The 27,328-nt window shown below is 49.1% G+C and overlaps 15 protein-coding genes across 18 annotated transcripts; 7 read left to right on the forward strand and 8 right to left on the reverse strand.

Annotated features, from left to right (window-relative positions):
• Window positions 1-76: 76 nt before the first annotated feature.
• On the reverse strand, window positions 77-325 carry PPTG_21037 (hypothetical protein; the record flags this gene model as incomplete). The annotated part of the gene is made up of 1 exon (XM_008895489.1): window positions 77-325. One exon carries the CDS (start codon window positions 323-325, stop codon window positions 77-79), a length of 249 nt encoding a protein of 82 aa, XP_008893737.1.
• Window positions 326-357: 32 nt separating this feature from the next.
• PPTG_21038 (hypothetical protein) lies at window positions 358-821 on the reverse strand (the record flags this gene model as incomplete). Its single annotated transcript, XM_008895490.1, has 2 exons — window positions 358-774; window positions 801-821. The coding sequence occupies 2 exons, from the start codon at window positions 819-821 to the stop codon at window positions 358-360; spliced, it is 438 nt and encodes a 145-aa protein (XP_008893738.1).
• A 334-nt stretch (window positions 822-1,155) lies between these two features.
• Window positions 1,156-2,851, reverse strand: PPTG_01318 (hypothetical protein; the record flags this gene model as incomplete). Its single annotated transcript, XM_008894561.1, has 1 exon — window positions 1,156-2,851. Exon 1 carries the CDS (start codon window positions 2,767-2,769, stop codon window positions 1,156-1,158), a length of 1,614 nt encoding a protein of 537 aa, XP_008892809.1. The 5' UTR covers window positions 2,770-2,851.
• A 329-nt stretch (window positions 2,852-3,180) lies between these two features.
• On the reverse strand, window positions 3,181-7,154 carry PPTG_01319 (hypothetical protein). 3 transcript variants are annotated; one of them, XM_008894564.1, is made up of 8 exons: window positions 4,998-7,154; window positions 4,813-4,911; window positions 4,375-4,743; window positions 4,266-4,303; window positions 4,114-4,201; window positions 3,985-4,043; window positions 3,850-3,912; window positions 3,197-3,774 (listed from the first exon to the last, which is right to left on the reverse strand). In XM_008894564.1, the coding sequence occupies exons 1-6, from the start codon at window positions 7,149-7,151 to the stop codon at window positions 4,026-4,028; spliced, it is 2,766 nt and encodes a 921-aa protein (XP_008892812.1). In that variant the 5' UTR covers window positions 7,152-7,154; the 3' UTR covers window positions 3,197-3,774; window positions 3,850-3,912; window positions 3,985-4,025. The 3 variants fall into 3 exon arrangements, with proteins under 3 accessions (XP_008892810.1, XP_008892812.1, XP_008892811.1); XM_008894563.1 differs by having other exon boundaries at window positions 3,985-4,047; XM_008894562.1 differs by having other exon boundaries at window positions 3,181-3,774; window positions 3,985-4,201.
• Window positions 7,155-7,161: 7 nt separating this feature from the next.
• PPTG_01320 (hypothetical protein) lies at window positions 7,162-11,832 on the reverse strand. Its single transcript, XM_008894565.1, has 9 exons — window positions 11,746-11,832; window positions 11,497-11,667; window positions 11,388-11,435; window positions 11,258-11,326; window positions 11,152-11,192; window positions 11,047-11,089; window positions 10,900-10,959; window positions 7,872-10,802; window positions 7,162-7,792 (listed from the first exon to the last, which is right to left on the reverse strand). The coding sequence occupies exons 1-9, from the start codon at window positions 11,773-11,775 to the stop codon at window positions 7,217-7,219; spliced, it is 3,969 nt and encodes a 1,322-aa protein (XP_008892813.1). The 5' UTR covers window positions 11,776-11,832; the 3' UTR covers window positions 7,162-7,216.
• Window positions 11,833-12,089: 257 nt separating this feature from the next.
• On the forward strand, window positions 12,090-13,440 carry PPTG_01321 (hypothetical protein). Its single transcript, XM_008894566.1, has one exon. The coding sequence runs from the start codon at window positions 12,208-12,210 to the stop codon at window positions 13,267-13,269; it is 1,062 nt and encodes a 353-aa protein (XP_008892814.1). The 5' UTR covers window positions 12,090-12,207; the 3' UTR covers window positions 13,270-13,440.
• Window positions 13,441-13,500: 60 nt separating this feature from the next.
• PPTG_01322 (hypothetical protein) lies at window positions 13,501-16,413 on the forward strand (the record flags this gene model as incomplete). The annotated part of the gene is made up of 4 exons (XM_008894567.1): window positions 13,501-14,623; window positions 14,690-14,718; window positions 14,795-14,946; window positions 15,017-16,413. The coding sequence occupies 4 exons, from the start codon at window positions 13,501-13,503 to the stop codon at window positions 15,948-15,950; spliced, it is 2,238 nt and encodes a 745-aa protein (XP_008892815.1). The 3' UTR covers window positions 15,951-16,413.
• PPTG_01323 (3-deoxy-8-phosphooctulonate synthase) lies at window positions 15,983-17,085 on the reverse strand (the record flags this gene model as incomplete). The annotated part of the gene is made up of 5 exons (XM_008894568.1): window positions 15,983-16,220; window positions 16,283-16,400; window positions 16,460-16,502; window positions 16,574-16,898; window positions 16,973-17,085. The coding sequence occupies 5 exons, from the start codon at window positions 17,083-17,085 to the stop codon at window positions 15,983-15,985; spliced, it is 837 nt and encodes a 278-aa protein (XP_008892816.1).
• Window positions 17,086-17,149: 64 nt separating this feature from the next.
• On the reverse strand, window positions 17,150-17,860 carry PPTG_01324 (hypothetical protein; the record flags this gene model as incomplete). The annotated part of the gene is made up of 1 exon (XM_008894569.1): window positions 17,150-17,860. The coding sequence occupies one exon, from the start codon at window positions 17,858-17,860 to the stop codon at window positions 17,150-17,152; it is 711 nt and encodes a 236-aa protein (XP_008892817.1).
• An 88-nt stretch (window positions 17,861-17,948) lies between these two features.
• PPTG_01325 (peptidyl-tRNA hydrolase) lies at window positions 17,949-19,100 on the forward strand (the record flags this gene model as incomplete). The annotated part of the gene is made up of 3 exons (XM_008894570.1): window positions 17,949-18,154; window positions 18,235-18,295; window positions 18,399-19,100. 3 exons carry the CDS (start codon window positions 17,949-17,951, stop codon window positions 19,098-19,100), a joined length of 969 nt encoding a protein of 322 aa, XP_008892818.1.
• A 91-nt stretch (window positions 19,101-19,191) lies between these two features.
• PPTG_01326 (hypothetical protein) lies at window positions 19,192-20,305 on the forward strand (the record flags this gene model as incomplete). The annotated part of the gene is made up of 5 exons (XM_008894571.1): window positions 19,192-19,349; window positions 19,429-19,493; window positions 19,564-19,664; window positions 19,731-19,904; window positions 19,967-20,305. The coding sequence occupies 5 exons, from the start codon at window positions 19,192-19,194 to the stop codon at window positions 20,303-20,305; spliced, it is 837 nt and encodes a 278-aa protein (XP_008892819.1).
• A 119-nt stretch (window positions 20,306-20,424) lies between these two features.
• On the forward strand, window positions 20,425-21,293 carry PPTG_01327 (hypothetical protein; the record flags this gene model as incomplete). Its single annotated transcript, XM_008894572.1, has 3 exons — window positions 20,425-20,439; window positions 20,499-20,676; window positions 20,736-21,293. 3 exons carry the CDS (start codon window positions 20,425-20,427, stop codon window positions 21,194-21,196), a joined length of 654 nt encoding a protein of 217 aa, XP_008892820.1. The 3' UTR covers window positions 21,197-21,293.
• PPTG_01328 lies at window positions 21,173-22,370 on the reverse strand. Of its 2 annotated transcripts, XM_008894573.1 has the most exons (5): window positions 22,251-22,370; window positions 22,086-22,146; window positions 21,900-22,015; window positions 21,669-21,825; window positions 21,173-21,608 (listed from the first exon to the last, which is right to left on the reverse strand). In XM_008894573.1, exons 1-5 carry the CDS (start codon window positions 22,321-22,323, stop codon window positions 21,299-21,301), a joined length of 717 nt encoding a protein of 238 aa, XP_008892821.1. In that variant the 5' UTR covers window positions 22,324-22,370; the 3' UTR covers window positions 21,173-21,298. The 2 variants fall into 2 exon arrangements, with proteins under 2 accessions (XP_008892821.1, XP_008892822.1); XM_008894574.1 differs by having other exon boundaries at window positions 22,086-22,370.
• A 57-nt stretch (window positions 22,371-22,427) lies between these two features.
• On the forward strand, window positions 22,428-23,868 carry PPTG_01329 (peptidyl-prolyl cis-trans isomerase D). The gene has a single exon (XM_008894575.1). The coding sequence runs from the start codon at window positions 22,462-22,464 to the stop codon at window positions 23,617-23,619; it is 1,158 nt and encodes a 385-aa protein (XP_008892823.1). The 5' UTR covers window positions 22,428-22,461; the 3' UTR covers window positions 23,620-23,868.
• Window positions 23,869-23,961: 93 nt separating this feature from the next.
• PPTG_01330 (hypothetical protein) lies at window positions 23,962-24,895 on the forward strand (the record flags this gene model as incomplete). The annotated part of the gene is made up of 3 exons (XM_008894576.1): window positions 23,962-24,098; window positions 24,171-24,246; window positions 24,322-24,895. 3 exons carry the CDS (start codon window positions 23,962-23,964, stop codon window positions 24,733-24,735), a joined length of 627 nt encoding a protein of 208 aa, XP_008892824.1. The 3' UTR covers window positions 24,736-24,895.
• Window positions 24,896-27,328: the final 2,433 nt, after the last annotated feature.

Raw genomic sequence — 27,328 nt, forward strand, 5'->3', positions numbered from 1 at the left:
TGGGCAAATACCTACAACCAATTAAACACGAAGCAATAGTAAGCAATAGAGACCAACTTCGTCTGCATGTGGCTTCTTACTCTTCATAGAAATCGTGTTCAGGGATCGTCTCGGGAAGATTTTGACGCTGAGCGATCACAGTCGCGGCAACAACAACAAAAGGCTTGCTAGCATCCGCTCCACTATGACCTCCAGCACCAAGACACAAGACAGGTAGCTGCAGTCCCATGACACACTCAACGCAGTCACAAATGCCGTCAATCGTTAGATTAAACCCTCCCAGTGGATCTCTAGCCAGCGTGTTGACACCGCAGACAAGTACCATAACCTCTGGTTGCACCGTCTCGACAGCTTTGTTCACAACGCGCTGGAAACTCCGTGGAGTTGTTCGTCAGTGATTCCACGTTGCAGTGGGACATTGAAGTTGTCGTATTTACCTCTTTCAGCTCCAATCTCCGTGTCAGTTCCCGTTCCAAAAAAGAAACCTGGCTCATGGAGATGAAACGAGACGGTAGTGACCTTCTCACTGTAGTAAAAAGCTTCTTGAGTGCCGTCTCCATGGTGCACATCGATATCCACGACTAGCACTCGCTTCATTTTGCCCTTGGACAACAGTCGCTGAACTCCCAACACGACGTCATTGACGTAAGAGAAGCCACTCGCTTGTGCATGGTGTCGTCCTCCATTGAGGTTAATAGCAACGGGTGGCGCTCTACCAACCTCCTGCGACTGCAGAAGATACAGTATTGCATCCACAGCAGTCAACGTAGCTGCCTGCAACGTAACAGCAATACTCGAACAGCCCTGGAACACGTAGGCATCATCTACCAGGGCAACTCGTCTAGGAGCTCCTGGTCTAGACAGCTTTCCGTCTCAGTTCCAAATTCGTTTAGCGCGTCAACGTAGTCCCGTGAATGGAAAGTTGCCTTCGAGTCACAATAGTTGGAGGATGAAGTTGAAGATGTTGAGAGAGTGTTCCATCCAGGAAACAGGCTTCCAGCATCACCAACGTCACCGCTCTCGGTATAGATACATTGGTAGACGGCTTAGTGCCTCCATGTACGCCGGCGAGTGCATGTACACGACATTTCGTCGGTTAGAATATTGCCGTGGAGTACCTATCTCCATTTTTCTTTAATGAAGAGCGATGGCTAATTACGCGAATCCAGCTGATACTCGTGCCAGTCTGACGTTCATGGGGCCTTTGACTGGTAAAGTTAACGAGAAATCGTAGCTCACAGTGTCCGGGTTCTCGACGTGGATGTGGAATCTACTGAGTAGAGATGCTGCCACCAGCTTAAGTTCAAGACTGGCTAGTGAACTACCAATACACATGCGAGGTCCTGCGTTAAAGGCAACGAACTTGAATGCCGATACGCTAATGATTGTCTTCGTGGAAGGGTTAATCCAACGCTCAGGTTTGAATTCTGCAACGTCAGGGCCCCACACGTGCGTCATTCGACCCATAGCAAACAATGGAAGGCAGACCATGGTCCCGGCGGAGACGAAAGTGCCGTCGGATAGCACGGTGTCCCGCACGGCATACTTCGGAGAGATTGGCATGGATGGATACAAACGTAGTGTCTCCTTGATCACTGCTTCTAGATACACCAGTCTGTTGACTTGTTGGAGAGTTGGGACGCAGCACTCAGCGGTTATTAACTCTGGTAGCTTCTTGTAAATTTCTCGTCGAAGTTTGTTCTCCACTCGTGGGTTCTGGCTTACATTGTAGAAGAACCAGCTCAGAGCTTGAGCTGTGGTATCACGCCCCGCTACGAGAAAGTTGACAACCACATCGCGCAAATAAACGGGGTCGTACTGCTGCTCCTTCGTCTTTGGCGACTTGGCAAGGATATCAAGAAAGAGTGACAACATGCTGAGGTTCTTCGCCTTGCCGTCTTCGGGAGTCAATGCACGGTTCACAAGGACTTGCTGGACGATACTCATTACCGTTGCGTCGATCTCCTTAATGTCGAGTTGGAGCTGATCCTCAGAGCCCAAGCCCAGTCGCTGTTGCATCTTCCAGAACCAACGGGGCCGAACGAAACGTTGAGCTGTTAGCCGCTGTGCACGATCAAAAGCAGCCTGGAACGGCAGCTCTTTGTTGGCTCGGAGGCAGTTCAATGTCACTCCGAAGCTGATGTCCGTGAACACTTCGGTTGAGAAGCAGCTTAATAGTTTATACAAGTTCACCGAGCGATTTCTAGCGCACACCTTCTTCAATACGTCGTGTAGAGCCATGGTATGTCTAGTGATAGCTTCGGTCATGCACTCCCGAAGCTCCTGAGTCCGGAACAATTCACGAGCAACGTCTCGTTGATGCGCCCACTTGACCCCATCAACTGCAAAGATGCCGTCGCCCAGCAAGTCCTTCATATTCTCTTTAACGTGTGGTCCCTTTGGAAAGTTCATGAACTGATGCTTAAGTACGTCCTCGAGCGCCTGAGCAGTAGAGACCACCAGCATTTCTGGTAAACCCAAAGCTTTCACAGTGAACGGTCGACCTCCAAACTGTGCACAGTTGGTCGTGATCCATTCGTGTATGCCATTACGGGCTAGGAGCAATTGTAGTGTGTTATGCAGCACCGGAAGCGTCCAAGGCGGTCGAGCTGCCTCCCGTCGCTCTGATCCCGTTCTCTCTTTCGAGTCGAGTGACGATGAATTGGAGCGTCTTGTCAATTGGAGAACAACTGGAAGCAGTAGCAGACTTGAGACGGCCAGTGCATTAAACAAAGGATGTTCCAGCTTCAGCGCCGAAACCGACAGCATTGTGCTCAAACACGTGATAATGGCAAGTGGGGCGGGTCAGTGGACTCCGTGTCCCTTATCCTCTTGGTTCAGGGACTGCATGACAGAGAGAAGTCTGTCATTCCCTTGCGTTGGCATCTGGCAATAGAGCTCCATTCGGATACTTCTGGCTTCATGCCACGCTCGAATGGCAGAGATTGCGTGTCAGCAGGCTCGCATGTTGCAGTGACCCCAGCTGTGCAGCTCTTGAGCGCTTGCAGTGCCTTCAGCCACCCAACTGGACCACATGCCTGTTGTCACAAGCAATAATACACCCATTGAGCAAGGTATTAAAGGTGATAAAGTGCATGTCGAGGTCAAGACTCTCGGAAGATGCTACGGCTTTAAATTCGTCTTTGTGGGACAAAAGACATTAACCGGGACGGATTGAGAACTTTGAAGTAAAACCTGTATAGCAAAGTTGGTCAAACGAATTAAATTACGTTTGCGACTCCTACGAGGCGTAGTCTATGATAACGGCACAGATCCGGTTCGTGAGAATTTTTTCGGAGCCGGTGGAGGACGCAGCGACCTTGATCGATTGAGTGGAAGAGCTTGGGCTTGGTTCACTTGTTTGACTGGACGCTGCTGCTGAACTTGGGGCTGTGTTCGTGATCGGCTCTCTTGCTGGTGGTAGAAGTAATTGTAGTTGAGCTGGGTCACTATTTCGTTCACATGAGGCGACGCCCCGTGCTTCTGCATGGCTGTCAGCATAACAACCAGGAAATGCGACTGCCGCTTGAACTCTCTTGAACTTCTTGCCAATTCTGACTCAAGGGAGCGGAAATCGGGGTGCTCCAGCAGGCGGACACTCGGCGCTTTGCCAACACGTGGGGTAGCTAATTGATCCGAGTCTTCATCACTGCAGTAATCGGGAAAGTATTTCTGCATGTTTCGATCTACAGCGCTGACAAATTCATCGACTTGGCGAACAAAGCGCAAAATGTGGTTGAAGGTCGTCAAAATGTACTGGATCACAGTCGCGTGCTATAAGCCAAAGCAAATATTCGTGTTAGAGGTACCGGCCACATTTCGGAATCAGCAAAACTACACTGTTCACACCTTGTCCAGAAGAAAAAAACGGTTTAGTAAGAGATCGAGATACTGCTCGTGAGTTGCGTCCATCTTGGGTATCAACGACAGCAGCGTCAGTACAGATCGATGTGGTAGACTTAAACAACAAAGTAAATCCCGTACCTCTGCCAAGCTTCGTGACGATTGCAGGATATGGCGATATTTTAACCATCCTGCACTTGCTATCTGTCGTCGAATATTGTAGAAGTGAATACAACCAGGCTCGATACTTTGTCGAGGATCATATCCTACCTGACTGGTAAGATAACTCAGCAAACTCTTGGTGTAATGCAGCATATCAGCGCTTTGAATAAGCAGTTGACGCATGTCCTTTTCGATACTAAAGGGAAAGAATGTGAGTCCCAACAACACAACAGCACTAGTAGAAGCTGCCGTTTACATACTACGAATAGCTTCGACGATGGCGAAGGCTAGACTTAAACTGCAAGTGATAGAAATATCAGCACGGGTTAGGCAGTCCCAAGCACGTGATGCTGTTACGGAGCCACGTACCTTGACCAAGGCGGACTCCACAGCCTTCACCTGAACGAGGAAAACGCCAAGTTTAGAGTATTTCTGCATGATCGATGCGCTGAAAAGTACTCGAAGCGTCTGTTGCGCAGCAAATGTAAAGTGCAAACACTTCATAGTTGCGATATCGATTCTTGCACCACGTGAAGTGCTATCCAACAGGCTGAAGTCAACACGGACAGATAGTCGACCACCAATTTGCCTCTGGGAAGATGACAACGAATTGTCCTCGAACACTCCTTGAACCGCACTCTGAAGAAATGAGTTAATCTTCTCGCTGTCAGCCCATGCGATTGGATTCTCTTGCATGTGAGCAACCAATCTTTCGCTGAAAACGTTGAAAACGTCTTGCTGTCGTACGTGAACCACCCAAAATAAGTCATAGCCTTGTGTAAAGCATCTTGTATGCAAATTGCGTACCTGTTCCATGAGAACGAACATCCGGAGAGCTTTTACGTGCTCCATGTAGTTCAGTTTATCTCGAAAGATATCAGTAATCTCACCATTTAGTTCATGACACTGTACGCATCAGACACAAATGAGCAAGAGTTAAAACACCACAAACAGCGACTTTGACGAGCAAGTTCAGAGGTTATCTATGTTACCTTGTTCTCGAGGTGTCTAGTGAGACATCGTTCTAATATCCTGTTGAAAGGCACACACTCCAGTAGTGTTTCCTGCATGGAAAGTGGGTCTTCTTCGGTGTCCCAAGTCTTAGCTTTACAGACCGAAATAATGCCACGATTTCGTCTGTACCCGATCGTCTCAAGTTCCATTATTAAAGACTCTTGTAAAGAGAGATCAGGTTGCCCAGGCTTCGTCAGGGGTTCAAATGGTGCGTGTTGCTGTTGCTGCAAAAATCGGTTCTTCAGCTGTCGACTCGCCAATGCCTCGTTCATCAAGGGTATTATTAACTCTAGGAATGTCGGCACAAGAGATCGATTGACTTCGAACGGAGCCAGTGACATCAGTCCATCGCGAAAGCTTCGGTTTCTTTCGCGAATTGGAGAAGCACCAACGCTCATTGACGGAGGAGTAGCGAAAAACGACTCTCCATCCAGAGGAATCGTCTCAAAATGACCCCTTTCGAAGATCATCCGGCTTATCAAATCCAAGTACGGGTTCAACGCTCCAATAAATAAATGCAACAGTACATCGGATCGTGATAAAAGCCCTGAGTCTCTTGCAGCTTCGTCGGCTGTCACACCTTCAACGTATTCAACTTCCATACTGTGGTACAGTGAGTCAAGCACGCACTTCGCTTGCTCTGCACGCTTCACTTCATGCCAATGACGATCCGAGAGGCCATTAAAGCACCCCACTAATACCCCTTTCAGCCACGAAATCATCTTGAAAATCTCCTTCAGCCCACCATAAATTCCGATCAAAGTAGGCTGTCGAGGATTAATTCCAGACCACGGACTTGAGTCCTCTTGTAATCCAGTTGTAACGTTGGTCTGCTGCTCTACGTTACATATTGAGTCCGTCAAGCTTCTTATGACATCGGACAGTGCATTTGCCAAGCCCTCTAGTGTCACACACCGGTGTTGCTCACTTAAGTCCCATGCTCGACGGATAAACCCAAGGAAATCTCGAAGTATCTGCAGATCAGTCGCTGCATGCATGAAATCCTCCAGTGTATGTTGTAAAACCGAAGGCGAGATATGTCCGATCGCCGTACTTAATGACTTCCGAGACCGCTCAACAATCTTCGTTTGAAAATCGATACTGAAGATCGAGGGTGAAGGTCTCACTGGCTGGAATTCAAACAAATACGACTCAACTCCATGCAGCGCCTCAAAAATCATTCTCACCACAGTTTCTTCGTGAATCAGTCTGTTTGCGACGATATTCTTTGCTGTCACTGTGCTATCTGCGCTTCTGACCACTGCTTCACATAGTAACCACGGTCGCTCCAGCGTAAACGGAACCAGTTTTCTCGTCTCCAGCTCACATGTGAGTTCCATATCGTCAATCTCCATATCTCGTATACTAACTTCAGGATAATACCGACACAGCATCTCATCTTGCTGCAATTCCTCGCCCGATAATTCCATTCGTTTCCTCTCCATCCCTTGTCGTGTAGCTTGCTCTGAGCTCTCACTGCTCCCTTCCTGTTGTCTAGAAAATTCATCGTCCTCTAACGCTTCGCACGATCTCTTGGCATTGCGTTGACGAGTGTCAACACTGCGTTCGCTCTCGACTGCACTTTCATCTGCACTGCTCATGTCCCAGTCGCTCTCGTCCTCGTCACTGTCCTCCCAGGCCTGGTACCACTCGTCATTGGTGGATATCTGGAAGAGCTCTTCGACTAGTTGGTCCTGCATCATCTTGTGCTGCTGGAGTTTGAGTTGCTCCTGTTGCAGCACCATATTCCATCTGCTTTTAGAATCTAGATCCACCTCCACTTCTTGGTCCGTAGCGGTCGTCGGGGACGTCGCCAGCTCCAGTAAAAGCTTTAACACTTGATAGTCGCATTGCGGAGCCAATTCCAGCAATTTGTCAGCTCGTTCTTCAAGAGAATGTACGCGGAACTTTGTGGCGAGCGCTTGGGTTTGAGCATGGACGTCCTGTGGAAGAGAGTCGACGAATCGATGCGAGTACAGCTTCCCCACGACGCGGTCGGCACGCAGCAACAGTGCCTCCTTTGAGAGCGAAGACTGATCTTCTTCGTGGTCCTGGTTACTGCCGCTAATGTGCGCACAGAGCTGCTTGGCGAGCGGCCGCCACTCGCGCGTCCAGGCTGGCACAGGCGCCATATTCGAAAAAGTAATTGTGATTTTATGTCATTATTCTGATTAGTGACATGTTGAAGTAAGCATGGCTACACTTTGGTGTCTACAGGCTCGGATGGAGTACTGTTGGCGGCAGGATGATCGATGAGGAAGAGCACGGCGGCTAGTTGTGCGCCGAATGTGAAGTCTCCAGTGCTGGTCTTGAGGAAGTTGCAGTCCAGTTGGTTGAAGGACGTGCGACCGCGAGGAGAAGTTGGGAAGAGTGTGGGGTGACGCATTGGAGACAGAGGAGCACGAGGGGAACCTGGAGGCGAGAAAGTCCCGGCGCCAGAGAAGGAAGCGAATCGACCGCTTGATGAACGAAGCATTGAGCGCGTTGGCGATGGCGCGTCAGCGTTACTGCGACGTACCGTACCGGCGAAGTTGAGGTTGTACTGCTTGCGATAGTCTTGGAACTCGAGATCCGTCTTCTCTATGAGTTGGTCGGCGTACTCGATCGGATCGAGCTGGAAGAGCTTCTTCATGACGCATAATAGTAGCGATGACTCTTCACTAACGTCATCGTCTGATCCAGTGATAGCTGAGTTCTCTGGCAGCATTTTTGCAGATAGTAACGCAAAACGTGAGCATTGCTGGGTGAAGCGAGTTGCTGTTTTATCGAGGATCTGCCATAGGAAAGCGAAGGAATGACAAGTTAGTAAAGTGTACTATAATATAACGTAGTTAACGAATTGAAGAACTTACGTTGCGCTTTTCCAGCGATAGCGTCTGGAGATGCAACTGAAGCATAGTTTGGGTGACGCTGCGAATCTGGTCGATGTGTTCATCGTCGTGGATTGTCTTGAGAATGGAAAGTGCTGGCTTAAGGTAATCCACTGCCCGAAAGTGTTCTCCTAATTCTCGTGATAAGCTTCCAAGTTGCAGGTATGACTTCATTATTTCCTCATGGTTCTGTGGCAGCACTTCTTTTCGAAGAGCGAGGCCTGTGAGAGCAGTTCCGTAAGCCGCTTGGGCAGCTTGACTCCCACTTACTTGTGTTCGTAGATTTGCAAGCAGATAACAGCATTCCGCAGCAAACTCTTTGTACATTGGCACGTCCTCCACGGGATCCTGGAAATGCTTCTCGTACACGGAGAACGCGTCTTCCAACACCCCAATTATCGCCTCGCCATCGATGGGGTTTGCTGCCAACATCAGCATTCCTTGCTGCCGTCTGATATCAGCGTAAAGAAGACTAGTCTTACCAAAGCAATCGCGCACAAGTGCCACGCAACTCTGCAGGATTTCCACTGCTTGCTCCGGTTCACCCAGATCGCCGAGGATTTCGGTCATAATCATGTACGTATCGCAAAGCAAAGGATGAACGGGTCCGAGGTGCCACTGAATGGGCTCCAACGCCTTTGCAAAACACTCTTGAGCACCAGCCAGGTCACCAGAGGCATGCTTAAATTTCATGAGAATCGTGTACGCTCGTGTCTGCTCAGCGTGATTATTCGGAGATTCCTCAATCGCTAAGGTTGCTAACTTCTTTGCTTGATCGGGCAAGTTCATCGCCAGTGACATATTGGCAGCGCAAGTGAGCAAATGACACAGCGACAAGTTGCGTTCGTCACTTGGAGCGGTTTCCAGTATGGAGATATGGAACATGATGCTTGAGAGTGCACTGCTCAGTTCTCTCTCGGCGAGGAAAGCGTCGGCGTTTTGCAAAACTCTTTCACATGCAACCGTTGTTCGAGCCAACAGTGTCGTACAGGGACTTATGCATTGAATGTGCTGGAGAGTAAGAGGTTTTGCGCCTTTAAAACTGTAATTCATGTGGTCGCTGAAGCACACACCAGTCTGGACTTGAAGCGCGTGGAACAACTGTGGCATGTGAAGTAAGTCCTCGCTGACGATAGCGTCCAGGCTAAGTGCTTCGCGTGCAATGCCGAATTTGGCATAAACCTGCGGCAGAATCCTCTCTTCCCAAAATGTTTTCGAATCTGGAGACGAAGTACCGAGCACAAGGTTGAAAAACTCCATCGTTACTTGTGAAGCTTGTTCTTGGAGAGCCAACTTTGCAAGTGCTCGAGCTGTGGCATGATTAATGTCGCTGTTGTCCTCATAGTCATCATTAGAGCCGCAGGTCTCGGGTGTTTTAGCCTGTCTTAATATCGTAGCTGTAGCTTCTGGAAGAATCGTTCGCAGTGACGCTCTGAATTCGACCTTGCAAGCGCGAGCTACCATCTCTGCAAGCAAGGCCCGACGGATGTGTTTGAGGGATGCCAGCTCGTAGCAACAAGCTAGATAGCGAACATTGATGCCAGCTCCGTGCAACGCCCGAGTCAACGACTGACTGTCAATCACTTGAACTGCTCCGTTTTCCAAATCTGCAACAAATTCTGGAATGATGACAGTTTGCAAGCATTCTTGCGCACTTATAGCGGATTGCTGAAGCAATTGTGTCTCTAGCTGAGACTTATTTGAGGCCGGTTGTTTCGCAGAGGATTCCTGTTCGATGATTGTGTGGGTATTAGAATGAAGCGGCAAGCTGTTCCCATGCATCCGAACGAATTCAGGGCGCATTTTGTACAGTAAAACTTCGTGAGCAATTGCTCCAGGATCATCGCTTGATACATCGGCAGGGATAAGATCGGCAAGATTCTGCAACTTGAATACTGTAGCGCCATCTCGTGTCTCGACAGTAAACCCAGCACTGACAGGAAAGAAGGCTGGAACATTAACGTTGGAAGACGAAACATTTTGGTCGTCACCTTCAGTGTGAAGGCTATCAGTGAGAAGTCCAAGATTGTCGAATACAAGTTTTAACTGGTCGTACAGTCGCTTGACGTGATTCTTCTTCGCTTGGCTGTTCAATTTCCGTCGTGTACTTTTCACCACTGGGTCTGTAGACGCAATAACGAATGCTCGGAAACCGAGATGATCTACAATGCACTGAAGCGGAATCTGTAGTGTAATGGCCTGCCAGCTTGACTGGGTATCGTTGTTGAATTCCTCGATTGCCTCATGTAGTACCCTCGCAGCACGAACTTGGTGGCCGACCAGTCTGTGGAAAATGGCCACTGACGCTGCGTTTTGCTTCTTTTCATGGGCTCCACCACTTGATGAACTGTTAGAGCACAAGTAAACCAGGAGTCCATCACGATGGAACTTCTGCATCACAGGAAGCAGCGCGCTATACTGCTGAACATCATCCGTCGCAAAAAACTCGTCTCCATCAAAATTTTGAGGCCGCAAAGTCTTTTCCATATCCTCTAGTGCCATCTCAGCCACGATTTCACTCACTAGTATCTCGGCTGCTTGTCGAAACTCTGCTAGAATTCCTGATACTTCTGATCCGGTAGTTAACAAATCGTTTGAAGGATCCGGAGCTCGGAGGGCGTTATATCTTTGGTTCCAATCAGCTTTTCCTTGGCAAAGTAAGCTTTTTGATGCCGAGACACGCGTATTTGAGCTTCCCGACGAGATTTTCTCCGGCTGCTCTGGAGGCTTGATAACTTCTACTGCAATCTGATTATTCGCTCGCTCCGATGTCACCCGAGCCATTACTTCTTGTGCACAATAGTAGCTCTGAAGCCAAGTCAATAACCTTGTTCGAGTAATGACTCCATGGCGACCAAGGTCAAGTTGTTGGCGCATCAACGATATCTCCGAGTCCTTCCACTCCCAGCCTATGTGAAAGCATCAAAACAAGAACGACTTTGATGTAAGGAATAACACAGAGCACCGTGAGTTCAAACATGTACGCGTCAGAGTCTGATGTAGAGGATATAGTTTGAAGCAATCCACGCAGTCTTCCAGAATCGATTTTCCCTGTGTTCCGTGGATCAATCTGCAGTCAAATCAACAGTCCCATCATGGGATTTCCATGTCAATACATTGTGTAGCCGTGCTTTTCGTTAAATGAACTGAAACATGCCTCTGAGAAGGCTTCAGCAGCACGACGAATCTTCTCGGTGATTCTGCGCACACACAACACGATGTCATTTTTCAACTTCTCATCCTCATGTTGAATTGATCATACACCGGAGAAACAGGAGCATCAGCGGGAAGGCATAATCGCGACTACAAAAAAGGCAACGTGTACTCAATCCCTCACTTTCAGCCTCGCAATTAGAGTGCACACATACCGTAAGTGCGAACCTCCACTCCGCCAGCTCCTTCTCGGACGAGCACGCAAACGTCACTGACTTTGACGACTTCACAGATCTATTAGCACTACTTCACCCGTCATTATGTTATATATTATGCGAGGATCACCTTCGTTTTGGCCTCTAGTTGGAAGGCAAACTTGCGGTTCACTTTTTTCTACAAGAATGTAGCAAATGTCAGTTCGCGCCCTAGTGCTGTTTTATTTTAGTGAACGGACCTCGTCGGCCACCGCAAACTTGTAGTCCATGAGCTCATAGGAGCTATTCCGACGCGAGCTGCCAAGCGAGAATATCTGTTGCTCCACGGCCATGGGGAAGCACTTGAGCAACGTGCCATCCAGATGTACCCACTTCTCGGTCCATTTGGGCCCAAAGAAGCCCAATCCGAGCTGCATCGACGTAAAGGAATACGGGTTAACGTACTTAACACACACACACACGCACACATTATGCCAGGAAAACAGCACCTTGTGCAGCTTGCCGGACTTCGGCTCCATTGGCGGTGGGATCTTCGCGAGTGCGGAAACCGTTGCCGTCTCTTCACTTCAATGCAGAGTGTTGGTCATATTAGATAAGAGAGGTTGTGTGAAAAACATTTCGTTTGCGTGTTTTTGTATTCCACACCGACGGAATGCGTTGTCGAAATGCGGTGCTGCGATTGGTCCCGCCTGCATTTGACCAGGAAATGCCTCTTATCTAGAATAATCAAGCGAATATGCATTATTGAAGGGGAACTAAACAAATCCTATGAAGATCCTGTAGAAAAAACACCTTGCTAAAAGAATAAGAGAAGAAATAATAACTAAAGAGAGCCTATTACTTTGATGTAGCCATCCGCCCGAACCACACACTCGACAAGGAAATCCTTGCAGAGCCATTCCGCAATTGACGCAATTGACAGAATCCGACACACCCGAATCAAAGGCACTATGAGCGAGGTAACCTGGAGCAAGGAGGAGGTGATCAAGGCCTTCGAGGACGCAGGCAACCTCAAGTTCCTGGAGCACATCAACCTGTCCAATACGGACAAGTGCACGGAGGCGTCGCCTGCCTACATTTTTTACATGCGCGGTCTCCAATGCTCGCGCGATCCTCGTCTGGCCTATCACTTCTGGGCCAACTATGGCGGCCGCCACCAGTTCCATCTGTTCACTGGCCAGCCCAAGAACGAGTGCATCAATGCCGCCATCTACCTGTACGTGCCTGACCTAGACGCCATCGAGAAGAGCCTCAAGTCCGTGGCCGACGAGCTTAAGGACACCAAGTTCGCCTTCGAACGCATCAACCGTGGCGGAGAGACCACCATCGACTACCCGCAGGAAAAATGGCACGATCTGTTCGACACAACCAAGTACGACCACCTCAGGGTGAATGACCCGTACGGCAACGAGCTGCGCCTCAACGTTACGCCTCGTAATTACAACTCCATCAACCTGTCGCTGGGTAAGACGCTGCCCGTGACGAACGACGTTCCTGGTGTGGCTCAGGGTCTTCCGTTCCTGGTATACCCCTGCCGTCCGGGCATTGCTCAGGGTATTTCTCGCTTCTTCGAGCACTACTTGGGCGCCAAGACCGTGGTCACTAAGAAGGAGGACAATGTGGAGCTTTACCACACCACGGTGTTCTGTGGACCCCTGCAGGCGATCGTCTTTGACGAACAGGAGTCCCAGAAGGACAACAAGGGCGAGTACGACGGCCACCACGTGTGCATCCACATCGATCGCTTCAAGGAATTCTACGACAAGGCCTACAACGATTCCATGCAGTGGAACAACTTGCTGTTCTTCGACCGTTGTGACACTTGGTTCGAGGCCAACCGCGACCAGCAGTACCGTATTCTGCACCTGGTGGACCCTGTGGACAAGAAGTTCCTCATGTCGTTCGAGATGGAGATCCGCTCGGCGCAGCACTTCCGCTACCTCATCCACCGTAGCGATGTGACCGAGGAAGAAGAAGCCGCCAACGAGGTGCTTCGTAAGAAGAACCTGTAGATTTACTCTGCAGTTTATTGCTGACAAATGTTCGTTCGGTACGGCGCAGCACTACAAGGTGCTCCGTCAATTGAAGTGGGTAATACAGGCATAATGTACCTGCAACAGGCAACGTTGATGATCATCAACGGCATTTCTGGATAACGTTTAAAGCGTCTGCTTGTATTTTTAGGGAGCTATTGCTTCTCCCCGACGACTTTGCTAACACCACTATCGTATTTCTGTGAAGATATGTCAATGCAGGTATCTTTTCTTCCTCCCGCTGACGGTGCCAAGGCGTCTTTGCCGCCGGTGAAGCCGCCTATGAATTCTGCTGCACTCAAGCGATTCCCCACACTACGGAAGAATTCGTTCCTATGCCAATTACAAGACCAAGTTCAGTCGCACTTGGAAACTGAGTCTCAGCGTGAACGCCAGAAAGAAGTGAAAGAGATTTATCGCATTTTACAGAAAGCCCCTGAAGTACGTGAAACGCAAGAAATCGACACGTTATACGACTGGGTGCTTAAGAACGGCAGCACCAACAAGATCTTCCAAGGTGCTCAAGAGATTATCTGTAAAACTATTTGTCGTGAGATGACGTTGCTGGAATTACCAACACATGGTGTGGTATGCTATCAAGGAGACTATGGCGACACGTTCTACATCGTTATATCGGGCTCAGTATCTCTCTTCATCAATGCAAAATCCAAATCAAAAACTGCGGCCGATGAAGACAACAACGCTAATACTTTATCGACTGATGAAGAGGACGTGAGGTTGAAGCCGGGTCATTATGGCGCGTTCATCAAGCATATCACTGACGGTGGAACCTTCGGTGAGCTGGCTGTGATGGACCCTACAGCACGACGGTCGTGTACCATTACGTGTGATGAACCTACATCCTTTATCTGCCTGAAGAGAGGAGCTTATCAACGGCTTATCCGAGTTACGAACTCCTCTCAGCTCGACTTTACGCAGATCGAGTTTTTAGAGACCATGTACTTCTTCGAAGGCTGGCCTCATGGTGAACTCACTCGACTATCCAACCGCTTGAAGCAAGTACACTACACAGCAGATAGCTATCTCACTCGAATTGGCGCCGAGGCCAATGTTGTGTTCTTCATTTACGCTGGCTTGGTTCAGGAGACTGTTCCTATGGTTCAGCTTTTAAACGAGAACGGAAGTATCCAGCGTTGTGCAGAACTTGAAAGCAACCTGGCGAAACGGAGGATGCAGGGGCTAGGAGGAAAATGCAGTAACCAGCAGCGACGTCGCACTGAACTCGAGCTCAGTTTGTATCAGGACCACGACATTTGTGCTGAGTATCCAGTCATTTTCAATAAGCCGACGTGCAGTACAGACTTGCTTGCTGGTACGTGCTCTTTATTTCTTGCTGCGTCCGGATATCATAAATACTGATACGTTTGGTTTGTGTAAGTGACGGATGTGAAGGCTCTCGCCATGGACGTAAGTACCCTGTTTTGCTGGCATGTGAAGTGCTAACCTGTATGTTTGGCTTACTACTAAGTATTATTTATGATAGAGAGAAACTTGGAAGGAACTTTTTTACATGCACGCACTGGATCACATTCGAGAATCGTTTAGTAAATTTCGCAAACTGGCTGAAGCTCGAGAGAATTGGCGAAAGACGCGGGTAAAGCTGGCTCTTGCAAACCCTGGGTTGATTCTCACTATGTAAGTCCGAGGTCTTGACATTTAATTGCTTTGATTGCTCAACTAACGCTTACTATGTGTAATACAACAGCTCTACTAAGGCTATGATGCAAGACGGGAAGTGCCTTTGTGGCTGGTGCGGAAATCCAGATCACACGACTGGAGACGCATGTTGTCCAGGCCTCGTAGCGTCGAAGAAGAAGCAAGAAGACCGACAAAAAAGCGCGAATGCGAAGAAAAACAAACTCATGCCAAAGCTGCAGACTTCAACTGACAGCATTCATGCATCAACCACGTCGCTGCATTCCGTTGGAGAACCCTCTGTAAGCAAAAGAACAATTGCGGTGCATTCTAGGCCTGCTGCTGCGTATGGACAAATTCAACCAGAGCAACTGGTACAACCAGTACCTCCAAGTTTGTTAGCGCCACGAAGACATCGAAGCCCAAGTATCAAGATCGCTGCTCAAAATATGTTGTCTCCTATCGCCAACTCGAACCAATCCGAAAAACTCGAAGCTGTCCCTGAAAACTCGCCCGAAGGAAGTCGGGTTAATACCCCGATCACCCCAAGAAAGCTCGCTGTTTCTGACTTTCCCAGACTTCACAAGGCATCTAACAATCTATACGCAAGATACGAAAACTCACCTGAAAGCAAACAAGAGCAGACGTTACCTGCCATCAAGGTTGAAGACGTGCGTAAAGGAGCATTTACCGAGAGTTTAGCTGGCCAATACAAGCACGAAATGGTGCGGAAGGTTAAACGGATGGCCTCTATGGAGCAATACATCGGAATACGGACCAAAGTTCTTGGAAATATCACAGCAAATCAACAAGATGGTGACCATGAGCACTGCCGACTTCCTCGAAAACCGAAGATACCAAAGCCCAGATGCCGGTCAGTGAACCCGAAGACGAAACAGCCACGACCTGATCGATTCAACAGGAAAATCAATCGCATGATGAGGAAGATTTGGAAGAAAGATCACCCGCTGCCGGTCGTCGAAGAGAGCTTGCGTGATCCGTAGCATCATCGAGTTGTATTTCACTGATGATTTTGTTATGATAACGCCTTGGATGCTCTAGAGATTGCGATAAGCTCCTCGAGAAGAGGTTCTAGCTCATCAATTGGCAGCATGGTAGCCGCGTCACAGAGAGCCTTCGTCGGATCAAGATGCGTCTCAAAGAAGAAGCCGTCAACGCCTACAGCAGCAGCCATTCTCGCTATAGTAGGGATAAACTCGCGATCACCTCCACTCGTTGTAGCGCCAGCGTGTGCTCCACTCGGTCGTTGAATACTTCAGACACCATATTAGATTTTGCTTTATACCTCTACGAGGCCTAAACTGCGAGGTCTTACCTGTGGGTGACATCCTGAACCACGAGTCCATTCGACCGCCGCAGCTTCGGGAGATTCCTTGCATCCACCACCAAGTCACCGTAGCCAAACATACTTCCACGCTCTGTCAGAATAAAGTCTGTGCACATACACGTGTTAGCCTCATCAAATTCAAAATTGCCAGCCATATCACTGCACCAGAGTCATCCTGTGTGATTGCAAGCTTCTTGGCAGCTAGTAGCTAAAGTATCAAAACAACATTTCACCGTCAACTCTAGGCATCCACATATAGAACAAGCGAACTTAAAGTACCATTGTCTCCGCCGAGAGCATTTGCCCCTTCTTGAGATTCACCAGTCGCCCGGAATTCGCAGCGGCCACGAGAAGATCCGTCTGTCGACTCAGAAACGCTGGGATCTGGATGACATCCGCCACTTCCGCCACTGGAGCCACTTGGTGCGTCTCGTGCACGTCAGTGAGCACTGGTAGACCTGTCGCATCTTTCACTTGCTGCAGCATCTCGAGGCCGTGTTCCAGCCCAGGTCCTCGGTAGCTCGTGAGGTCCTGGCGGTTGGCCTTGTCGAAACTCGCTTTAAAGATTACAGGGATCTCCAGCTTCTTCTGTACTGCGGCCAAGCTGCAATGATCAAATAGATAATTGTCATTAGAGACGCTTCAACACAGTGAATACTCTGCTGTGGCTCTGCGTACCGGTCTGCAATAGCCATAACGACCTGCTCTGACTCCAGTACGCATGGCCCGGCGATGAGAAAGAACGGAGACGCCTCGCGCAGCGTCTTGGCCAGCGCGCGTCGATGCATCATCTTGACCACACGAGTTGTTTAAGTGATTTGCAACCTGGATACATTTTATTAGGACTATTACAGACTATAATGGATCGCGGCTCCTGGTCAATGTCCCGTACTCGGTGGTGCCATTCTCCTTGTCATGTAGTTCTTTAGAGCTGATATGTTTCTCGAATGGAGAGCTGACGATAGTGTCTTGGCATTCACCGGAGATTTCGTGCATTGCAGCGATTTCCGACTGGTTGCGGTTCCTCTGGATGACCTCTCGGACTGCGTGTTTGAATGCGGTCTCGTCGTCGCTGTCCTCCAGAGCTGTAATGACCATATTGGCGAGGCGGTCGACCTCGTCCTCTAGCTCTTCGTCATCGTAGATTAGCCGCATTGCTTCCATTTGGAAGCGCAGCATATCGCAGACACAAAAGATAATGGCTACAGACAGCGCCGGCCCGCTTTTGATCACCATGTTCTTGTCCAGCACAAGCTCCACAAACGCGTAGACCCACATAGTGATTTTCAGCCCCATGAGGTTGCGGTCGAAGTTGTCCGGGTTTGGACCGTATTTGCCCAACAGCTTGGGGCTGTAGAGCAGCGTCACCGTGCAGAGTAGAGGAACCCATGCCATGTAATACGTGGTATGTAGCTCCTGCACGTCTCGCCTACTTGGATCGGGGCATTGGAAGAGCGACACCACGAGCAGCAGTGAGAGATATAACTCCAACGTGCACACTACGAAGGGCTTCACCGAGTCCTGGTACACCGCCGACAGACGCTGGCGCAGCTTGGATTTGGTCATGGCTCCACAAATTTGTGATTTGTGGTGTACATGGGCGCAACCCTTTTAGACTAATTTGAGTCGGCTACATTTCACTTGCAGCAGCAAGATGTTGTGTCGAGCGCTGCGAATTCCGCTCCGTCAACGCGGGAACCTGCTCGCGGCTGGCTTCTCCAGCTCAGCTGATGATCCCAGCGAGCTGAGTGGTGAAGATCGCGAGAACGCTGCAGCTACGGCGACTTCACCCAAGTACGACCACGTCCGCAAACTCATCGTTGGGCTGGGCAACCCTGGCGACAAGTACATTAACACGAGGTGCGAAGAATGCCTTCTACTGGGCTTAAGTTAGCATCGTATGTTGATTGAGTGCGCTCGTGTGCTGCTGCTTAATCCAGGCACAACATCGGCTTTGTTGCAGTGAGGCACTTCCTGGAGACGTACGCATCACATGTGACGGTGCGTGGCTGCTAACAACTCTACGGATTCGATGCAGCGCATTTGAGCTTCCATTAACGCCGATACTGACATTAGAGTGGGTATTACTGCTTTTGATGCATAGGGCAAGCACCTGGAGCTGCAGCATGAAGCTGGCAATCATGGGGACGTGGCGCGATTCCGTGTTGCATTCCAGCAAAATGTAGATGACAAGGACTACGTTTACCCAGTCGACGACTTGGTGAACCGTTCATCACAGCGCGCCAAAGAACGCACTCTGAAAGAGGGTGTCCCTCACGACGAAGTAAACGTTGCGCTACTGCTTCCGACGACGTACATGAACTGCTCGGGCACTGCAGTTCGCGCTTTCATGCAGTCGCACCGCTGGCGACTCAAGAAGAACCCCCTGTCTTTGAATCGACAGGACGAGCTGCTCGTGGTCACGGACGACGTGTCTTTACCGTTCGGCGAGTGCCGCTTCAAGGCGAAAGGAGGCCCTGGCGGCCAGAACGGTGTGCGTGATATCATTAAGTGCGCAGGCACTGAGCGCTTCGCCCGACTTCGCATTGGCGTGGGTGCACCGTACTGGTTTGTTGGAGGTAACAGCGGTGCACCGTCAGGGACGGCGATGGACAAGTACGTGCTTGGACGTTTCAATGGCGACGAGCAGGAGGCCATGCCGGACTTGCTACGTTACACGAATGAATTGCTGCGGCTGTACCTTCACCGAGGCGTAGCGCAGGCCACCACGTACGCCAACAGCATGGACTTGCAGCGCTACTTGAAGCAGTATGGCGCGTCATCAAAGGCGCGTCATCAACAATAGAGATTGTACCGGTAATACCGGTATGTGACGTAAGCAAAAATCGCACGACGCGCGCCATTTTCCCTCCAGTATCATCGCTCTGACTTACAGCATGCCTCCCACGCCCCCTGTGCCCGTGCAAGTCTCGCAGAATGACCTACCGCGTGTCCTCGCCGTCCTGGTGTTGGGTTATGCTGCTGTCTCGTGGCTGGCGCTCCAGATGGACGAGTTTTTCGCTGCGGACGAACAGGACGACAACTTCAGCTTCCCGTTCGTGCACTTGCGACAGCATAGGCGAATGCGAAGGACGCACGTTAATTAACTTTTTGATGTTTGTTTATGGTCACAGTAAAGTGGGGGCTTTTGTCGCGCTGTACACGGTCATGATGGCTATCTCCCGTTTTTACGAGCATGGTACGAACAGTAGTCGATCACACCACAGCGACGCCACCTTCATACTAACCGCACTTGGTCGATGCAACAGGCACATACGTCTTGTACGAGATGCTGTGGGCGTGTAATGTATCCCTCGTGCTGGTGGTTATGGCTCTCTACTTCTCCAAGCCCTTCCTGGTCGGCGTGGCGGTGAGTTCGTCGCAAAATCTTCAAATTGACGGAGGTAATGCTAATCTGGTTATATTTTTTGTGTAGATGGTAACGGTGTCAGGAGACCAGCTACTCTGGTACATCGACACTCTATCATTCGTACTGAACGGCAAGTTCATTACCGGTGCCATGAAGTACCTCACGTACCCGGAGAACCGCTCCTTCTCCAAGACGTTCTTCGCAACTCACCACCTGTGGTTCCTGCCCGTGTGCCTATACGTACGTCACCATGTCGAAGCTGAATCAATACCCAGCTTTCTTACGATAAATGCTGTGAACAGATCACTACCGGTCACGGCGGTATGCACGGCTCAAGCTTTGTTAGTTCTTGCATCCTGACCACGTTCCTGGCTGTGTTCTGCCGTGCGCTCACGCCCTTTGAAGTGCGTGTACCCGGCAGCGACCACATCATCTATCTCAACGTGAACGGTGGCTACGAGTTCTGGAGGGATATTAAGATCCCGCTGCTTCATTTGTTGGACCACCACCACCCCATGCTGTACATCCCGTACCTAGCTATCGTGGGAAACCTCGTCGCCAATGGGTTCCCGCACATGTTGGTTCTTGGTGTCGCATTGGGACTTCAGTTTAACCCGCTACTTGAGGGAATTACTCACTAAAGCACCAGTCGAAGTGAGCTAGACACAATACACTGAATGACTTTGTTCACTATATTTGGTGTTGCGATCTATCGTGTAAAGTCGCATCACATTGATCGAAGTACCTGTAAAACACTAGCATGAGCGACGACGTGGTAAGATGCAGAGTTAAGTATTTCGACAGCAATACATGAGTTATTAACTTTTCACGCAGGAATACTCTGTGACCTATGTGGACGATCGTCCGGAGGAGGCCAAGTATTTGCGTCGCGAGGGCGAAGTGAAGATCACTTACGCTAACGGGGACACGTTCGAAGGGACTATCGGTCCAGATCTCCTGAAGCACGGTGAGGGGAAATACACCTGGAATCAGCGGGATGCGGAGGGAGAACGTGAGTGATTCCAGCGCTGTTTATCGCAATGAATATCTTCTAACTGGCTTACTTGTTAGTGTCCGTTCTCGCGACTTTCGAAGGGACGTACGTGAACGGCAGCAAGAATGGACTGGGGAAAATGATGTTTGCCAACGGAGACGTGTACCATGGAGAGTGGAAGGCTGACAAGATGACGGGTGAAGGATCCTTCATGTACGCGAACGGGGATATCTTCAGTGGCAGATTCGAAAGCGGCATCCGCTCGGGTAAAGACACGTACGAGTTCGCTGCTGACAAGAGTCTATTCGTCGGAGAATGGGCTGATAACACCATTACGAACGGGAAATGGGTCTTCAAGGACGGAGGCTCGTACGTCGGACGCTTTGAGGATGGGAATCCCATTGGCAACTGCATGATAAAGTTTCCGAGTGGTCTCCAGCAAGACGGCGAGTACGTCAAGGCCCAAGCGACTAATGACGCTGGTGAGGAGGTGGCGGTGCACAAGTTCGTGGGTGGGATGATAGTCAAAGTACGTTAATTCGTCGGCTAACAACCCGACTCAACAGGAGCGAGTAATTCATGAAAAGTATATGATTCCATTCCTTACAGCTCGCCTCTAAGGACAGAGCACTGCCTGCTTTTACGCGATGTATTTGCTTAGGAAGCGGCGGTGGAAATCGTTGCGGATTGTGTCGTTAATGAAGCGCTTCTTGACCTCGGGCTCATTGCGAGACTGGTTCTTGAAGACCACGTCGTCGTTCCATCGACGCTTCATCTTGGCGCTACCTGCAGCTTGTTGAGTGAGCGGGTTGCCTTGGAGGATCTCTTCGCGTGACTGTTGTTCAGCCGCCTTCCGCTCCTCTTCTTCTATTCGAAGACGTTCCTCTTCCCGCTCCTGCTTGATTTTCTCCAGTTCTCGCATCAATTCAGCCTCTTCATCTTCGTCGTCACTAGCGCTACAATTTGTTAGCGAGAAAATAAACGTTAACCAACTAAAGATCAACACGTACCTGTCACTATCGGAGTCACTTGAGTCCTCCGAGTCGGCTCCATCGTCTGCATCGTCATATTTGCTCGCCACTTTCTTTAGTTGCGACTCTTTTTCGTCCGCCTCAGCGTCGCCAAGCAGCAAAATCTTCTTGTTCTCTTCTAGCCGTCGCAATTTGTCTGTGAACCAAAACAGCCCAGACTTGAGGCTAGAACCCTTGCAACAGCAGCTCTAATTCACAGCTATCGCGTACCTTGAGCCGTGTCTTTCTTGCGACCTTTTTCAAGCTCGTATTTCTCCTCCTTGCGCTCTAGCTCCTCACGCAAGTCCAACAACTCCACCTCATTCGCCGTACCCTGCCCAACTTGACTACAACAATGGACCCAGCTCTGTAAGTTTCACCTTCATATCATAATACTGTTTCATCATGCTATCTTACCGCATCTTAAGCCGCTTGTGGGCTGGTAGATCGCGCGCCGAGACCTGGTCGCTCAACTTGCCTGCAATGTCACACAAAAGCGAATTTGACAGCGCATTAGACACCGATACGGCAAGAATTTACGCAGGAATCGGGTAGTATAGACTGATCAAAGCTCGCACACACCTCCGGCATGCCATCCTCCTTCATTAGACTGTCCTACAGCCGCGTGCCAGGTCGGGCGGTGCGCAGTCGTCATGCTGCTGCTCTTCTTGCTCTTCCGTTTGGTTATGATGGTATTGATTGGTCAAAATCAAAGGTTTGTATCACCCAATCAGTACAGCATTCTACAGTGCTTTTGACCAATCGTTGTCGTTTCAACTAGTTTTTACTTGGCATGGAGAAGGAGGTACGTGTGTACTTGGACGTGTCCATCGGCGGCTCACGCGCGGGACGCATCGTGATCCAGCTGTATCCAGGTGTCCCCAAGACGACGGAGAACTTCCGTTCATTATGTACTGGGGAGCGCGGCTTGGGACGTACCACACGCAAGCCCCTGCACTACAAGAAGGTGCCGTTCCACCGCATCATCAAGGGCTTCATGCTGCAGGGCGGAGACTTCTCAAACCGCGATGGGACCGGCGGTGAATCCATTTACGGCGCGAGATTTGCAGATGAGAACTTTAGATACCGCCATACGAAGGCAGGACTGCTGTCCATGGCCAATGCAGGCAAGAACACAAACGGCAGCCAGTTTTTCATTACGACAGTGCCTACGCCGCATTTGGACGGAAAGCATGTCGTGTTTGGGGAAGTTATTCAAGGGATGGACGTGGTAAAGAAGATGGAGAATGTAGAGACTGTGGCTAATAACAAGCCGGCGCCTATGCAGGCCGTAGTGATTGAGGATTGTGGAGAGGAGAGTGAGTCCGAGTCGGACTCATCTTCGGATGAGAAAGAGAAAACAATGAAGCGATTAAAGAAAGAGAAGAAAAAACTGAAGAAACAGGAACGGAAAGAGAAGAAACGGGAGAAGAAAGAGAAAAAGAGAGCGAAGAAAGAGGCAAAGAGGGAGAAGAAACGTCGACGAGATGAGAGTGACGATGATAAGAACAACAAGAAACATCGTCATGAGGACCGTGGGCGGAGCAGGAGTCAGGAACGCGACTTACCTTTGAATCACCGTAGCGGAGTTGAAAGGGGTGAACGAAGAGAAAAAGTCAGGAGTCTGTCACATTCGAGGTCTCGGTCGAGGGAGCACACACGATACTCAGGTACTCGCTCAAACCATCACGACTATGATCGCCACGGGCGGAGAAATACAAGCAGATCACCTACGATTTCGCGAAGCTCGCGCTCGGTAGGTGACACCCATCGTGACCGAGATGATGGTGGCAATTCTCGAACAAGAAGATCATCTCGTGATTACCATTCACGCGACAAACGCTCAAGAAGTCGAAGTGACAGCCAAACTCGCATTAATCAGGCTCGCAGTCGCGATGGCCATCAGCGACGTCGAAGTAGCCGTTCAGGGAGGCGCAGCACCCATAGATGATGCTACCTATGCTATATAGGCACTTGAAAACAGGAATACGAATAACAAGAACTACTTCAGTAGAATCCTGCGAGTGTCTAGGATTTTCTCTCAGGTTGTCAGCGTACATCCAAATGAAAAGTGAGTAGAAAGAACAAAAAACATGCTGTTCACTAATTCCATCCCACCAAAGTTCTTACCAAATTCAAAGAGCAGATCCGCAGTTTTCCAGTATATGTCTCCCCCTCCCATTCTTTGAAAAAGAGAGGAGTTGTATACATTCTCCGATGGATCCATGAGAACAACTGGCTGTAAAATAGGATCGCCGAATACTTCACTACGAAATTTTGTTTTCCAAGTGTGATGGAGGAAAACGACAAGATTCAAACTGGAATCACGGCGTTTGCACCGTTCCCTGCTCCGACGTATCGCTATGTGATATCAAGCGAGGCAGACAAGCTCAAGATTTTACTGGAGGACCGAAACAGCAAAAAGCAATGGTTTGAGGTTACAAGCATTGTATTTGCCATGGAAGGACAGTGAAGTTACTTACCGTAAAAAAATCTCTGCAGGTACACGGGTGATCTGGAAAAGAGCGACTTCTTAACTGGCACCAACAAAATCCCAAACGCAACTACGGCAGATTACGTCTCGGCAAGCACATATCCTTATTTAATAGAGTGCTCTCGCTAACGCAGCGTGTCATCTACGCTTGATCTCCAGGTATTTTACGGTGCGCTGGATTACTTTATGGGCAGTGCTAACGACCTGGATGATTCGGATAAAGACTCCAGCAGATCTGAGGAGGACGATGATAATTCTGATGAAGAATCGGAGGAGAAGAGTCAAGACGAAGACGATGGTCAGGACAGCAGCCATGAGCAGATAGCCTCAAACGTTGATCCTAAGAAGATCCGCCGACAGCTGGTTGTTCTGGAGGATGGCGCTCTTCAACTCGAGCTTTCAGTGAAACTGCGTGTTCTCGACTCGGCTTGGGCAACAAAGTACGTTTTCCGCCTTAAACCTGTTGCGCTTGAGCCCGTTGACATTCTCGAATCCAAGCTTCGCGACGTGCAAGAAGAGCTGGTAACGATAAAACGTATCCTGAAAGAAAATGAGAAAGGGTTGAGCGACTAGCCCCTCCGTGAGGTCACGAAGGTCTGGTAAGAGCTGCTAAGTGGAGAACGAGGCTTACGCGATAAACAAATGTCACTCAGGATGGTTATTTTGTCGTCGCTGAGGTATGTGAACATATGGAGATCGCGTAAAATTTGAATCAAATACTCCTTGTCGGCAAAAATTTATCGGATGTATTGTTTTATGGCTTCAGAAGCAATGCAGTGCCAGCTAGATGCTAGACACTCCCCCTCCCCCCAAGATTGTTGTACCTAATGATCTTTCGTGATAGAAGGCAAAGCACCGCATATCTACGTCGTGCAATTCCAAGGTAATATCGTGCATTTCAGATGTGAAACTAAACTAATGCCGTGCTAAGCCCGGTGAAACTCTGGATATTACGGTATTTTCAAAAAGTAATAACTAGTGCGGAATGTAGGACTTTTAGAAGAAAAAAAGGAGAAGAAATTGCGATTTAACTAAGACTTCCAGTCTAGAAGAAGACATCAACAAACCGAGCGAGAATGATAGCCATTCATTTGAGTGGCTATCCCCGAACTTCGAAAACTTGAAAACAAGTTGGTACCCTAACTTAAGAAAGTACTGTATTTTAAAGAATACCTGTAACAATTTTTCCACAGCATTATGGTTTCTTAATCTGTTCGATCCTCAATTGCATGAAGTCTTTGGGTTTCTGCCAGAGCATCACGACTTGGTGTAAAATACTCCAAAAACTCTTTCGTAAGGGGGGCCATGAGATACAACTGCGATAACGTTTTCACTCGAGTGACGGCGACATAGAAAGATGAACGCTGAGGAATCCTGCGAGTCGGATGACGTAGCGGAGCAAGAATCATTTTCTCTACTGTCAGTCCTTGGCACTTCTCAGTGGTCAATGAGTACGCCAACACAAGAGAAACTTGGCAAATTGAGATAGAGAATGAGCGATCTGGCAGCCGAATTCGGACACCACATTCTGTCCTTTTACATACAGGAACGACATCAAGTGGTAAAGTCGACACAAATGACTGAGAAGCGTAATCCTTCAACTTCACAAACACCACATCTGGAGGCAACGAGTGATAGTGTTCTTCAATACCATTCGCAATTCGCACTTGCACGACGTCATCTTGCGAGGGGGTTATGGCGACGACAGTTCCAATTGACCCATTTGCCAATTTAAACGTTGTGGACACGTTTTTTGTGCATTGTACCGTCGATCCCAGTGCAATCTCCAAATTAATAGGCATTCCACTTATTTTATCGTCCCGAATACTGCCAAGTGACTTCCGCTGAAACTTCGTCAAAGGGTGTCGTGGTCTTCGCACTGTGGCTGGAAAACGGTGTAATGGGACGTTACTTTTCTGGCAAAATGATCGTAGGGTGGAGAAATTGAACTCCACTCTAAGAGCGTTGGAAGTAACAATTATTGGGCAATATGACTCCAATGATGCGGCAGAAGACGTCCAGTTTTTGCTGTACGCAATATCATTGACAAGATCGATGTCCTTTTGATCATAGTTTCCCACTCTCCATTTAACGAGAATTGTTCGCCACACAGGATCATGTTGGTGACGCATATTCTCCGTAAGTATCACCACAGAAGTTAACGCTTTGTATGCATTGATGCCTAGAAGACGATCCAAATAATCTGAGGTATTTGATTGCTGTCGCGACCGTGATTCCAGCAACTCATCGGCAGACATAAAAGCAGGCTGACCAGCAACAGGTAGTGGTTGTAGCCAGTCCCCAACAAGTAGCACATGCACTCCCCCAAATACTGCGTTCGATCGGTCCAAAAACTTCCGAAGTGATGAATCGATCTTTCCAATAATGCTGACATCACATGTAGAAACCTCGTCCAAAATCAGTAATTTCAACCTGGAAAATCGATCTTTTTGCTCACTTGTCGGTGCCCACTGCCTTCGACTGTTCACGTACCATCCAAACAATTTGTGAATTGTTTGTCCGTTCGCTGACTGTGCTGCGACGCCCTGGTAAGCTGCAGTCGCCACGGCTTGTGGCATATCCCACTTAATTGCAAGTGCCTGCAGTGCAACAATAACTCTGCTTTTTCCAGCGCCAGGATGACCACCAAGAAAAGCAATTTCTTGCTGTGCAGGTTGTTCAGGCAGTATGAGAGACTGAAGTAGCTTGTGGCCCATTTTCACGAACATTTTTTCTTGCTTGCGATTCAGAGAATATGCGACTACCACGTTTTCAAGCGACGGCATCGTAACTTGAGTAGATTGCTGAATAATATCTTGATATTCCGTTGATCTTGGAGCTCGGTTGGCTGAGTTTTCAAGAGCCCGTTCGAGAAGTTGGACCCGCGTTTCCAAAACTGGGAAGTCGTCAGAGAGGTGCCTAGATGTCGTGTTTGCAGAAGGTAAATCCGACCTTGTGTACTTTTTGAGATCCCGCATGTACCTTTCAACGTCGTCAACACTCACAGAAAACCCCGTTGCACTAATTGACGTAGCTGCGGTACTGGTTGTTGTTGATAATGCTGCCAGATTGGTAGCAGGATTCGACTTATTTAGCATGTCAATATTCTGTGCGGGGTGTGTTGGGGGGTCCAAAGTGTCGTAATCACCAACGTTTTCACTGTCAA

This window comes from Phytophthora parasitica (assembly GCF_000247585.1).
Source record: "Phytophthora parasitica INRA-310 unplaced genomic scaffold supercont2.3, whole genome shotgun sequence".
Classification (NCBI taxonomy): Eukaryota; Oomycota; class Peronosporomycetes; order Peronosporales; family Peronosporaceae; genus Phytophthora; species Phytophthora nicotianae.